This window comes from Camelus bactrianus, chromosome 26, assembly GCF_048773025.1.
Source record: "Camelus bactrianus isolate YW-2024 breed Bactrian camel chromosome 26, ASM4877302v1, whole genome shotgun sequence".
NCBI classification, from domain to species: Eukaryota; Metazoa; Chordata; class Mammalia; order Artiodactyla; family Camelidae; genus Camelus; species Camelus bactrianus.
In genome coordinates this window covers 7,443,888-7,457,857 of record NC_133564.1, presented here as the reverse complement: position 1 = coordinate 7,457,857, position 13,970 = coordinate 7,443,888, and the positions used below count along the sequence as shown (strand labels likewise).

Sequence of the window (13,970 nt, the reverse complement as noted above, 5' to 3'; positions counted from 1 at the left end):
CATGCGCTGTAGTGACGGTTTTAACCGAAGCGGCATGAGTCCTGCAACTTGTGACCACTGATGAGCACCCCGAAGTCCTGCTCACTGTCTTGGCATCAGTCCTACCTGCTCTGTTCCTGGCGTGGTGACAACTGATGGGGCCTTGTCTCTTCCCCACACTGGGCCCCATGTCTTCATCATGAGCGAGGTCCTCCCCAGGCCCCCTGGAACTGTCCCTGGTCCCCCCCACACCCGGTGACCTGTCTCAGGTCACCGCCCTGCAGCCCCACTTACCCCACTGCTCGCTGGCTGTGCGCGCTCCGTGGCCCTGCTGTCCTGAGGGCGCCTCCAGCCACGTTTAGTCATCATGTTACATAAACGGTGGCCGTGCGGCGAGATACCAGGCAGTGATGCTTAGTTCGGGTGGGACGTTTTGCAAGGGGTGGACGTGGTTTTCCCTAAGAGCCGATGGGAACTGTGCCCCTGAACCGACCCGGCCTGAGGTGATCCGTGAATGTACATCCACGGTCGATTCGCTCTGCAGCGCTGAATCGCACTTACAGATGGGGTCTGCGGACCAAGCCGCAGAGACCCAGGCCAGACACCAGGCTCAAGGACCCTAGGAGTCATCGCAGGTTGGCCGAAGTTTACTGCAATTAGTAAAATTTGGTCCTTAAAATGACCACCTTCCAAATGTCAGCACTTCATTTTTTTTCTTGGATAAGATCTTATGAAAAATCTACTTGACTATTTTAAAGAACCTTGATAATCAATCGATTTCATTCTAAGAAAAAGAAAGGTTATCTATGAGAGATGTTTCCGCTGCAGACAGGACGGCGGCATCGCCGGCCCCCAGGGAGGCTCCCAGCCTCGAGGACGGAGTCGCCGCCGTGGGTGAAGGAGGGCGCTGACCCCCAGGAGGTTACCTGTGGTGGGCCTGACGGTTGAGGCGATGTCGGAGGCCATCACGGGGATACATTCATCATCTTGGGAGTAACCAGCCTGAATGGCTCGGAGGTAACTGTGACTCCGCGTCCGGAAGCATCCAGGGAGGTCGAGGGCGTCCATGGCCTGAGACTCCACTTCGCTGAAGACGGACTCGCACACGGATTCGAACTGCCCGTTGAGCTCCGCCTCACTCATCTGAAACGAGCGACAGCAGGTTGACGGCCAGGTCCAGCCGCAGAAGGACCAGAGAGACTGAAACCCACCCCGTCTTCACTTACCGTCTTCGTTTCCAGCCTAGTTCACCTGAAATCCACACTGGGGATCGTTACACTTGGGGAAACACTAAGGTGAACGCCAATGCCAAGACGTCGCTGGACTCTAGGGCCCCCCAACCCCGGGGCAGAGCTGTAAAGGATGGCGGGCCGTCGTCACCATGTTTAAGGGAGACGGTTGTTTAAATGTGTAGCACGTGGTTCAAAATACTAGTCTATCCCTTCCTCTCTGTTTCCCACACGGCACCTTCATCTCCCCTGTGTTGACGGCACAGACGGCTCTAGGCAGCGAGGCTGTGCTTGCAAACCACGGGCAGGGGCACAAGCTGCTTCTGCTCTGCTCCTGCTCACGGCGTGGAAACTGAGCACAGCCCGGCAGCCAGCTCGAGCCCCCGTCCCGGGAGAGGACCCGCGCAGGCGGGAGAGCAATGGCTGGCGCAGACAGGAGCTCCCGCTCTGGCGTCGCTTCCAGGTCTGGGGCACACGCATCCCTGCCCCACCCGGTAGCTCAGTCGGTGAAGGAATTATTTTCAAGCCCTGAAACTTATTTCCAGGGACAGTCACCCTGGGAACCTAAAAGTTCCAACTGTATTTAAAAAGAAACGATCAGGCTTTGGAGACTGGAGGGGTCCTAAGAGACGTGCACGCAGGGGCCTGGCCGTCTGCAGGGGTGGGGGTGGGGGCGGACATGCTCTCCGGGTTTCTAGGTGGTGATGCGCGTCCGTTTCGCAGAGTGAAGTCTGGAGGTTCCAGATGGGAACCTGACACAGCGACCTATAGGGCTGAAACAAGGCTGCGGCCCGCGGGGCGGGGACGGAACGGGAATTTAAGAATGGAAGCCCCAGTTGGGCTGGAGATGTGCGGCCACTCCCAGGCCTGAGGGGTGGGGTTGGGGGTGGTTTTCGCCAGTGGGGGGACGGGATACAGATAAAGGCCCCACCCCCTGCACTGTGCGGAGGGCACATCCCTTGGGGGCACCTTCTAGGTTAAGGCGTAAGCGGGTGTGGGGTGCAGGTGGGGGTGCTGACACGCGGGGCCGAGGCTCGTGGGAGGCCCCGGAGGTGACACAGACTCGGAGCCTGGACAGAGGCCCCAGGACAGCCCCAGACGGCCTGCCAGGCCTCCAATGCCCCCTGCCCGGGAGCCGGAAACCTGGGGCACGTGTCCACCTGCAGGTGGCTTCTTCCCGCTGGAGTGCCTCTGCTCGCCCGCGTCCCAGTCCCTCCTCCTGCCGGTCCTCATGGCTGCTGCCACCCGGTCCCATTGCAGCCAAGCTACCCACTGGCGTCATTCCTCCCACTGCTTAAACGTCCCCCCCCCACCCCGCCCCCCTGAACACTCGGGGCACGGTGACAGGCAGACAGAGAGCTGCTGCTCTCATCGGCAGAGTAACTCTTTCCCCCTAACTGTTCTCAGAGTAAAAGCAGGTTTAAAAAGTCAGATTTCCCCCCCGTAGGGATAAGACACCGCCTGCCCACCTCTAACCGCAGACCTACGCGTGGACTCGGCTCCTCCCTGAGATGTTCATGCGCTGGAACAACAGCTCCCTCCCTTTCGCTGGACAAGGCCTGCGTGAGCGGAGCCCAGCGGAAGGTGCAGAGGGGACTGAAAGCAGGACTGCCTGCCCGGAGCCCAGCGTGAGAGGGAGGGCCTTCGGTCGGGCAGAAAGGACCACAGGAAAGCGAACGGCAGCTGTGTTCATCCAAATGGTTCGAGAGTGTCTGGCGCTAGACAGAGACGCAGGGATTCAGGGCAGACAAGTGATGGCACCCTGTCCTGACAGCCTTGGGTACCTAGTGAGGGAGACATGCCCGGCACGCGTCCTGGCTCGAAACCTGACATTTTCTGGAGTGTGGGTGCCTTTCGGTGAGTTCTCCTGTCTGTGGAATTGCATCCAGGGGTCTCAGGCTGCCTCACGCCACTTACGTCAAGGAGCCACGTGGGACGACGGAGGTTGGCCGGAGCGTGAGTGACGTGCCACCGGCCCCCGGACACAGGGTCCCAGTGGTGCCGGGGGTGCCTCCGTCGGGAAGAGAGCCCTCCAGCTGGCCTTTCACAAGCAAGAGATGGACGTTCCAGGAAGGCCCGTTCGGCCAGCGCCCCCAGCTACAAGGCTGATCAGGGAGGGTCTAGAAACGAGGGTGACTCGTTCCCCCAAACTAACAAGTTGCTGAGAAGGACTTCAGATTGGCCTAGATAGGCACTGAAGTGACCTGTTCTCCGAGAGTGGGTGTGTTCACTTGCTCGAGGGAGATTTGGAAAAGCGGGTATTTTGCTCTGCAATTCAAGCCACGGCTCAGCCCACTGGAGGTGTCCCAGGAGGCGTTAAGCCAGCGGCGTGAGCACTTGGTGTGGTCTGAAGCACCTGACTTCTTCTGTGAACCTTAAACTCAGAAAAGCACCAAAAACTGCTTCGAGAGAAGCCAAGGGGAAGACTAGGACAGCAGCGAGAAGGTGACGGTCCTGGTGGGGCACAGGGCTGCGGGCTAACCGGGGGTCAGACGGACACCACCACAGGGCACGCGGGGCAGTGAGGTGCAGCCGCTGTTAGAACCACTGTCACCAGCAACGCCGGCCCTGGGTGTGCTACACAAGAGTTGACAACAGGACACGGACGGGTGTCTGCACACTGTGTTCAAGGCAGTGTTATTCACAGCAGCCAAGGGCTGGAGGCAGCACAAGTGTCTGCTGACGGACGAGGGATAAACAAAATGTGGTCCATCCACACAGCGATCTAATTTTCAGCCTTAAAAAGGGCGCAAATTCTGACCCCTGGGCGGCATGGATGGACCTGGTAGGAAATGAAGTAAGCCAGACACGTAAGGACGAGCACTGTGTGAGCCCACTCGCAGGAGGGCCCCAGCGGGGCCAGACTCACAGACAGGAGGAGGCAGACGGTGGGGGCAAGGGCGGGGGCGGGGGGAGTCGGGGTCTGACGGGAACAGCGTCAGTCTGGGAAGACGAGACAGTTCTGGAGAGGCAGTGGGGACGGCTGCACAGCAAAGTGGATGTGCTCAGTGCTACTGGCTGGTGCGCTTAGAAAGGTCATTTTACCACAACTAGAAAAAGTGCGCATGTCGCAGAGAGGGGCTGCGATCACACTGAAACAGCTTTTAGAGACAAGGAGACAAGGGCCTGGTCCAGACTGAGGAGGGGACGTCTTTCCTGCAGGGAGGGTGCAGGGAGGCCCCCTCTGCACAGAGGTGCCGGCCCCGCGCCCACATCCCTGAGCTCCCCTGGTTCCTGGGAAAGTGGGGCAGTTGTCAGAATCATCCGAATGGAGGAAGAGAAACAAAGGAAACGTGGAGACTGTTGCGGGCCGGCGACCTCAGGAAGATGCCAGCCCGGGAAGAAAGCAGCCAGGGCCAAGAGCAGAGCTCCGCGGTGGCCTCGGGCTGAGAACCGGGCGCCTCACTCCCAGGGAGCGGGCGTAGCTGCCCCGACACCAGGGCCCACCCACTCCCGCGAAAACGGCCACACTGGGGCCCCAGTGTGAGACTGAAATCCCCGGCACACTCGAGGTGCACTGGGTCACGGAAGCACTGGGGACCAGGCACGGGAGGGGACGGAGGGTGACGAGGATTTGAATGGGTCGAGAGCACGCTCTGGCGGGGAGGAGGGGAGAAGGTCCAGGAACACACTGAGGTCCCTCCCGCTGGGCCTCCCTCTCCTGGAGCAGGAAGAAGCCAAGGGGAAGGTTTGGGGACGAGCAAAACTAGCCCCGCCCCCACGTACCCTAAAGGACCCGGGAGGTGATCCTGCTGGCTGCCCGGAGCTGCTAGACCCCAGAAACCCCTGTGAACTTCAGCAGTGGGTGCCGGGCGGCTCTGGGTGTCCCCTGGGGTGGGACGCAGACCCTCCACGTGGGGAGGGGGACGAGGTGCAGGAAAGGAGGTTGCTCTGCCAGGAGGGACGCAGAGGAGAGGGTGCAGGAATGAGACAGGCAGAGATGCCCCACTGATCTAGTAAAGTTTCTGGGTTTGTGGTCCCCCAAGACAGCTCTAGCTGGAAATTCGCCTCTGCTCACGGCCGGACCCAGTGTCCCGGCCAGGGGATGGACCCAGGCGGGGGAGGGAGGGACCCCGACCTGGCTCACACAGCTGGCCTGGCTGAGCGTGCTAACGGCTCTCATGTAGCTCTGGTTCCGGGAGCGGAACTTCGGGGAGTTGTAGTTGGCAGAGGGGTCCAGGCTGTGGCCGGCTGGCCCGTCGCTGGCCGCTGGCAGGTAGCTCTGGCTGCAAGAAAGGAGAGGAGAGGCGTCCGTGAGCATCTCTGCAGGGACCGTGTGACCCAGCGCCCAGAGGCCAGTGCAGAACCTCGTCCTGTGACGGTACCTTTGCCCCCTGTAAGTATTCCTGACAGACACGCTCATAAACGTGCGTCGCATCAGAAGCAGCGAGAGAGGCTGTTCTGAACCTGCTTTCAAGCCTGACTTCTTACGACCAGGTAGTGAAATCGGGACCTTTCCACACCGGAAAAAAAAAGAGCTGAAGGCACGGGGAACTCACCCAGCGCAACAGTGGGCTCGGCTCAAAACCCGAGTCTCATGAAAATCACGTCGGCTTCTGACAGCTTCACACACGCAGGAAAACAAAAGGTGAAAACAAGCCTTGCCTCCAGTTCCAACTTACGTGAAGTTGACCAGATTACACAATCCAGGCAGAGCAGACTGAGAAACCAAATCCATTTTGTTATCAAAATGATCTTTTTCTCCCCCCAAATAGCCTTAAAGTCAAAGTCCTCTGGTCTCCCTTCTCGTTATTTTGCAAAACGTTAAACGTACGGGAAAACCTCGAGGACGCCGGTCAGACCGCAGGTTCAGCTGAGCTCACACTTCTGGCTGACTGAGCTCCTTTCAAGTTCTGATGACAGTGTTTCCACAGAACAGTAAGAACTCATGTTATCTGACCCAGACAGAATGTGGACAGAAACAATTAATTTACTCTTCTTTCCTAGTTTGGATCACAACGGGACCATTAAACAGGATCACGGCACAGGCCTGTGCACACACGTGTGTGAACACGGGATTGCTCACTCTGACTCGTATTTGGCCAAAGTACGTTCCTGGCTCTTCAGAGTGAACTCTTGATGCAAACCGTTTCCTCTCTGACTTACTTCTTTAAAAATGGGCAGCAGAGAAAAAATTGGGGCTTGATTACAAGTTCTGATTAAGTGAAGCTCATTTGTTATAAAGTCAATGTTTCGGATAAAAGTAATAATAATTATTTTTAGCTATTAATAGAATACAATTCACGTTATAAATTAATATAATAATGATCTTTGTTTTAAAACCGAGTGTAGGTTTATTTCAGCTCTTCCCTCCTCTCCACTCAAAACAGACCAAAAAAAAAAAAAAAGAGAGAGAGAGAAAGGAAAGGAAATGGGGGAGAAGTGAGCTTGGAGCGGGTTCTGATCTTGCGTGTGAAGACATGTAAGTCTCTGCCTGACGCCCCGTCACTCCCGCTGCTGCGGGCAGGAGGTCCCGGTGGGGGTCCGGGCCGGGGGCTGGCCCAGCAGCGGGTCCCTTGGCTCCTCCGTGGCCCCGGGGCTGGAGACAGACAGGTGTGTGGCCACCCCCAGCGCCCGAGACCATGGCATGTGGGCCCGGGCTGGTAGGCCGTGACCATCGCCTGCCCCGTCTGCACGCGTGTTTGGCCCAGCTCCACGGCACGTGCGGGCGTGCGCGTCGCACCCCCGGGGGCTGCCCGGGCTCTGGGGCTCTTGGCTCCACGTTTGCTTTTGCAAAAACAGAAACTCCCTCTCCTCTGTGTTTCCTTGAAACCGCTGACTTCACACGGCGAGTTTACCAGCCAGCACGGAGTCTCGTTTCCTTCTGACGTAACGCTTCCCCTCGGAGGAATCTGCCTTCTCACCGTTGTACCCTCTTCAACGTCTGGGAGTCTTTCAAAGTGGCTCCGTCACCTTTACATCTGTGCGCAGGTCCCAGCGCCGAGCCTGGAGCCCCAGAGCGCCAGCGAGTGCCCCCGGGTGGCGCTGGGCAAGCCCGAGGTTTCGTGTGTGTGTGATTCTGTGGTTCAAACACGCCTCTGATCCCCGCTGCTCTCCTTCTAACGCAGGGCAGCCACTGCAAGCAGACTCGCCTCTGCAGGAAGCTAGTCACGCTGTTTTCTTTTAAACACAGACTCCCAGCAGTTAACGTCTGCTACACGCGGCGACGCTGGGCACTCTGGGAGCATCTGGCAACGTGCTAACCCACCCAGTGCTCGCAGGAGTCCCACCCGGTTCGTGGCCTCGCTGTGCAAACAGGACGACCGACACCCGCACCGCCCAGGTCCCCCAGGTGAGCAAGGAGCGCGCAGCGGCCCGGCGGTCTGGCCCCGGGACACACACCTCCAGCCCCAAGAGTGCACTGCCGAGACACGGGATCGGCGACCTCAAGAGGCTGGTCCTCCAGTACCACGCATTTTAAACTAAAAAAAGCCCCAACTTCAGCCTATTACGCTTAATAGAAAACACCTGTTGTTATGACAACGGCTCAGCGCCGCCCCCCCCCCCCCCCCGAGGAGGCCCACGGTCCTCATGGCCGCGGCCTGGACACTGACAACCAGCAGGGAGGCCGGAGGTGCCAGAGAGACCAGGGGTCCCACGTGGGACAGGGCCGGGCCCCGGGGCCCCCGCTCCTCCCCAGCAGCCGGTCCTCGGGCACCAGCACCATCTGAAACTCCCTTCAGGCCCCTCAGTTATTTCTTCAAAATGGTGATTCCTACTGCAGACCCGGGTGCCAGGCACAGCGCAGACCTTCATGTGCAGACTTTCCGGTGGCGCAGACGTTCCTGAGAGGAAACCACAAAGAGCCTTCCAGAGTAACGCAAACACATGGTTTCTAGTTTTTTCCCCTTTGAGTGGTGCCCACGTCCGACAGTCACACGTGCACACGAGGCGGGAACCTGCTCCGGGAGCCGAGCGAGGAAGGAGGCGCGTCGGGAGGGCTCCTGGCTTCCAGCTCTCCCCTTCCCGCCTGCGAGCTGTGAGAGTCGGCGGCTGGACCGAGGCCACAGCCCTCTTCTGTGACTTCAGGTCATGGTGAAAACAAATCCACGTAACCAAACCCACACCTCACCAGGCCTCTGCGTTCAGCTGCCGGACCCGTGTAAACACACCCGAGCCCTGAGACAAAACACGCCGCCCCTGCGTTCCCGTCACCCGAGCAGCGAGGACGCTGGGCAGCGTGTATGAAGGACAAATAGGGGAAAACTTTTTTTTTTCTAACTCAGCGTGTTTGTTCCAGATGCAGAGGGCGTCCCTCTGTTTTCACACGTGGAGCTGACGGAACTGGCAGGAGCGTGGCGTCTTCCCTGCGCCACGTGGAGAACGGGGCCCAGCGTAACCCTCTCCGGGGAGACTGGACCCTTCCCGCCTCTGCAGAGGCTCCGAAGGCGGAACAGACACAGCGTCAGGCTCTTCCCTCGTCCTCTAAGGCCAGGAGGGCTCTTGGAAGAGGGGCCTCGCTTCCCGGAGATGAAACGCATCCCGGAGAGGAGGCGGCCGGCGTCCACAGGTGTTGGAGGAGCAGCTGCCAGGAGCCTGTGAGTTTTCTGGGGACGGACGGACAGACGGACAGACGGGGCCGCCCTCACAACCCTGGCGCCTCCTCCCACCACCTGTTCCTCTGCTCCTCACGTTTATTATTCTTATTTTTTAAATCTTAAAGTATTTTTTTTTTAGGGAGGTCCCGGGGATTGAACCCAGGGCCTCGTGCAAGCCAAGCACGCGCCCACCTCTGAGCTGTGCCCTCCTTTCTACGTTTATTCCTTTACTGACCAGCAGCCCCTGCAGGGAAGGGGCTCATTAAACCCTGCAGACTTTCTGGAGCAGGAACAGAGGCCCCGCGCCAGGAAGTCCTGGTGGTCCGGGGGCGGGGGGGTTTGGGGCCGTGGGAGGCAGTGGGGAAACCGACCTGGAGGACTTGGGCCCGACTGCAGGAAGGGCAGGTGAGAAAAGGGTGGTGGATGGGACGGTTTTGAACAATTTTCCGAATCTGTCAGAGAGGAGGGGATGCGGGGTAATTTGGAAAGGCTGTGAGTTTGCTGGGTGGTGAGGCGACCTGAATGTTCATTTGTAGAGAGCGAGGGCCAGTGCAGTGGCCAGCAGAGCCATCGGGGGACACATCGCAGCGCCCAGCGCAGCCTGGGCTGGCGCGGGCACGGCCGTGAAGGCGGCTGCGTTCAGGTCCCGGCTGAGCTCCCGGCTCATGTGTCACGTTGGACAAACTATGCCACTTCTGTGAGCACCTGCAAAACGCGGACGTCACAGGACTTAACTCACAGAGTCCGCGGATGTTAATTAAGAACATTCTACACAATGCGTGGAGGGTGGAGCCTGGCGCGCCGCGGGCATCTGGTTAATGTTAATAAGCATTGTAGTCGACTTGCCCGCAGAGGCCTGGACGGGGTCGGGGACCTGGCTCCCAGGTCAGTCTGAGGAGTTTGGTAGGACTTCTTGGGACACTCCTAGGGGAGCTGACGGGGGTCAGGGCTTCTCGGAGGGACCCCATTTTTCCACGTCAGATTCTGCCTGAACAAAACATTTCAAGTGTTTACTTTCTTTTTTTTTTTTTTTTTTGAAAAGAACAAACACTGGTGAAGTCGTCAGAAAGAACTTAATTTTTTTTCTAAAATAGAAATCATGGAACAGAAAAATTAACCCCATTACACCCCGTTAACTAACCGAGCCAGAGCTGCAGTGTGTGGGCTGCGCAGACCTCAGGCGCGGCCTCTGGACAGACGCCTCTCCTCCGCGGCTGCGCCCTCGGCCTCACCAGCCCTCTGCGTTGTCGTCATGCTCGCCCGCCGCAGCGCGAGCCGCGGAAGCCTCGCTCAGGTCACCTCCCGCTTGCTAAGGGCTGATGCCGTGGTGGTTGGTTACTCGTGTGTCTTCTTTTGTGGAGTGGCTTCCCTAACTTTTCCCCATTTTTTCCCATCAGTTTGTCTTCATAGTTTTATTTTGTGGGTGTTCTGTATATATTTTGCATGAAATCCTTTGTCAGATACACATTTCAAATATTTCCCTTCACTCTGCAGTCTGCCTTTTCATCTTCTTAGTCCTTTAACGAGCAGAAGTTCTACCTGTTGATGGCGAGAGCCTCTCTCCCGCACGCTGATTTATTCTGTCGATCTGCGTGGCCCTTAGTCCGAGAGGTTTCACCTCCCAGGGGATATGAGGCAACGCCTGGAGACGCTCCGTCGTCACAGTTGCTGTCACCTGGTGGGTAGAGGCCGGACATGCTGCTGAAAGTCGTGCACAGAGAGCCGTCAACTCAGAAGAGCCACCTGGCCCCAGACGCCAGCCGCACGCAGGCTGAGAAGCCCTGGTCCCCCGACGCCACCCTCACTCTGTCTTAAGGACAGAGGGCCTCCCACCCGCAAGAACATAATCCGCTTTCCCCAGGCGAGGGCCCCTTGCACATCCACCAAGACAGACTATGTTCTGGGACATAAACCTTAAGAAATTTGAAAGAATAGAAATCATACACAATACGTTCTTGGACCATAATCAGTTAAACTAGAAATCAGCAACAGGAAGATTTCTGGAAAATCCCCAGGAATCTGAAAGTTAAACAGCAGGCTTCTAAACAAGCCGCGGTTCAAAGAGGAGGTCTCAAGGGAAATTGCAAAATGTCTTGTTCAGATAACCAGGGGGAGGGAGAAAAGCCAGAGTGAACCACGTCGTGTCAAATTACAGTCAGAGACATCGGTATGGATTCATGCTTAGCTTAACAGACGCGGACGGGAAGGTACGATGAACACCTGCACGTACGCCGGCTCTGCCCGCTGAGGAGCTGGCCGTGAGCACACCCGGTGCCCCACCCAGGATTCTGAATGCCGTTCTCCTAAAATGAAGCAGGGAGCCTTGCAGAGACGGCTGGGTCTGGGGCTGGGAAAATCAGATGGCGAGAGGCGTCCGACTTGGTTCTTCTTTGTCAAGGGTGTCCTGGCTCTCCTAAGGTCCTTTGCATCTTCACACACGTTTTGGAATCCTCCTGTCAGTTTCTCTAAAAACAGAGGTTGCTTTGAATTGCGTTGGTTTTGGCTGAGGTTGCGCTGAAACTACACCCTAACCTGGGGAGAACTAGCAGCCTGACCGTGCCGAGGCTCCATCACGGTGTCTCTCCATTTACGTCGCTCTCCTTTCATTCCTTGGAGCAGGGTCTTGGCCCTCGGTGCAGAGTCTACAGGTATGCGTGTACGTCTCAGGTGTGTGCAGTGAATCCCCAGACGTGTGCACCTCAGGCAGATTTCTGGCAGACAGGTGACTAGCACATGCGTGTTAACTGTTCTCCAGAACGTGCCGCCCCAGGATGTCTCATTTTCACGTTGTGTTGTGATGGTGCCTCTGTCATCTGCTTGGCTCACTGACACCTCGGGGCCTCGGATGGTGGTGTCCGCTGCGAGAGGCGGAGACGGACACCTATTACAGGGCGACACGGTGGCGGTTTCCCTTCCAGACCCTCTTGGAGCGAGGGTATGGGCACATGACCGCCACCCCTCAGATACGGTGCGTCTCCCCCAGACTCGGGGTGCAAGCTCAGGGCACAGAGGAGAATCCCACCAAGAGCAGCTGCAGCCGCCGCATCTGGCGTACAAGGTCGCGGGCAGAGCTCGGCCTGGGTGTCGCCCGCGAGGCGTGTGCCCAGCGTGGCTGGGATGGCGGGCTTCACCAAAGCAGGCAGATCTGAGGGGGGCTGTTCCCGGCTGCAGAGCCTTCACTCTGCCTGCTTCTGTCCCTGCTGGAGATTCTCAGAGACGCCCTTATTGTTTCATGCATTTTCTTTCTGCTTAGTTACAGAGCCTGTTTTTCGTGCTTATTTAAGCATCCAGAGCGAGTCTGCGTTTGAGCCTCCCTGCCCCCTGTGTGACGACGCAGCCGTTTCCTGGATCCAGGTACTCGAAGTGGCAGCTGAAGCCACGCCCGGACTTACCGCAAACAGGGTCCCCGAGGTCCACCTGGTGCCACCGAAAGGCCCCTTGGGTCCATTTTCTTAAAAACACTGTTGATCTCAAGACCTTGCAAGTCACACATCACAGAGACTGGCTCAACACCGACGCGTGCGCCAGGACTTGCGGGCGTGCCTGCTGCAGGGGGTCTGCTGTTGACCCGCCGACATTCAGAGCGTTTGAGGTTTATTTTTCTGAAATTCAGTTTGCTGACATCTCTCCCTGTAATTTATTTTTCCAAAGAGACACGAGTGGAGGCCAGTGTGCGTGAGCTGCGACACAGAGGAAGCGGGGGCCCGGGGACCAGCCATCGGCCGGGACCAAGGCAGGGCTGCTCTAAAGGGACTTCCTTGGGGTGAAAACGCTCTCCCCAGGTGTGTTTACCCGGCAAGTGAGCCATTCACCTAACACACACTCACTGGGCGCCCAGAACAGGAATGAGATGGCTGAACCTCGCCCTTGCTCTCAGGAGCTTCCGGGGCAGCAGGCTGGAGTCTGTCTCTCGGACCTGCCCCGTCAGGTCCCCCGCCCAGAAGGCAGAGGGAGCGAGCATTCGGGACCTGGGGGGTCAGGATCACCTGGGCAGAGACGACGTCCGGCTGCGGCTCTCACCTGGGCATCGGGCCTTGGGGGCCACATTAAACGCAACATGCCCGAGGCTGGACTCAGCCACCCCCGACCTCTGCGCCTCCTTCCAGCCCCTCTGCCGCCCATGTCAGAGTCCTGGGCGGGGGCGTCTTCCGTCCCTGCTCCTTTTGTTCAGCACCATCCCCTATCAGGTCCACTTCCCGACCCATTTTCTCGGTCCCCCTGCCATTGCCAGCACAGTCTGCTCTCCCCCACCGGGATTTCCTGACAGACACATGACCGTGTCCCCCAGTCAGATCCATCTTCCTAAGACAGAAACCGTCTAGGCTACTGAACCCCTTCAGGGGTTCCCCAAGACCTTCAGGAGCAATTTTAGGGCATTTATTAGCCTAACAAACGAGGCGACTGGAACACGAAGCTGCAGTAAAAATCACCACTAACACCCACCTGATCAGCCCCAGTGACCACTTCCTGACGAGCAGTTCAGGGCGTCAGACACCACTGAGTACCTGCTCTGCGTCAGGATAGCTCAGCCACGGTCTCTGCTCTCGAGGGACCTGGAGCAAAGTCTGGCCAGTGAGACAAACAGAAAACTGGATCGGTTCCCCGTCAGGTGGTGTGTGCAGAGAAGACATTCTGTTCCACGCTGCCACCGCTGCCTTTGTTCCAGAATTTCTCCCGTTAGCGCTTGAAATTAAATATCACTGCGGCAGTTAAATACGCGTTTCCATTCTCCTCACTCCATTGTATTTTCTGACTGCTGATTTTATAGGTTAAATATTTGATTATCTACCACCCTGTAAAATGCGAGGTACATGCTGCTTAAGGAGAAAGAAAGAGTTCTTTCGCCGTTGCAATGTTTAATGATAAATGCTGAATTTAGTGACTATTTGAATACGCCACCATATACATATAAGACCCTACAGGCAGTAAGATCGAGCATCCTATTGTGATTGGAGAGAATCACTAAATGCGCATCCATCTGAAATGAAAAGAGCAGTGTAACCCGTCATGGAAGCGATCCGACGTGGTGCCCCAGTCAGCTGACAATGTCTGGGGGACTGCACGGCAGTTATTGGGGTAATAAAAAGAAATGAGTGTTCACTGCCATTCGAGGGAGCCGTAATTTAATCAGGAACTAGAGACAAACACAGAAGATGAAGAAGAACGAGGGCACCAAATGTGCAGGAAGATGGCTAATGGGAACCTCTCAGTACGGGGACATCCC

At 57.4% G+C, this 13,970-nt stretch overlaps 1 protein-coding gene across 1 annotated transcript in view; it reads right to left on the bottom strand.

Moving 5' to 3' along the window:
• DLGAP2 (DLG associated protein 2) overlaps positions 1-13,970 on the bottom strand; it is a 61,677-nt gene that overhangs the window by 35,374 nt on the left and 12,333 nt on the right. The window contains exons 3-4 of the mRNA XM_074353498.1: positions 5,287-5,434; positions 906-1,122 (exon numbers count right to left, since the gene is read on the bottom strand). Coding sequence (XP_074209599.1) covers positions 906-1,122; positions 5,287-5,434 — 365 coding nt within the window. The remainder of the gene's footprint in view (positions 1-905; positions 1,123-5,286; positions 5,435-13,970) is intronic.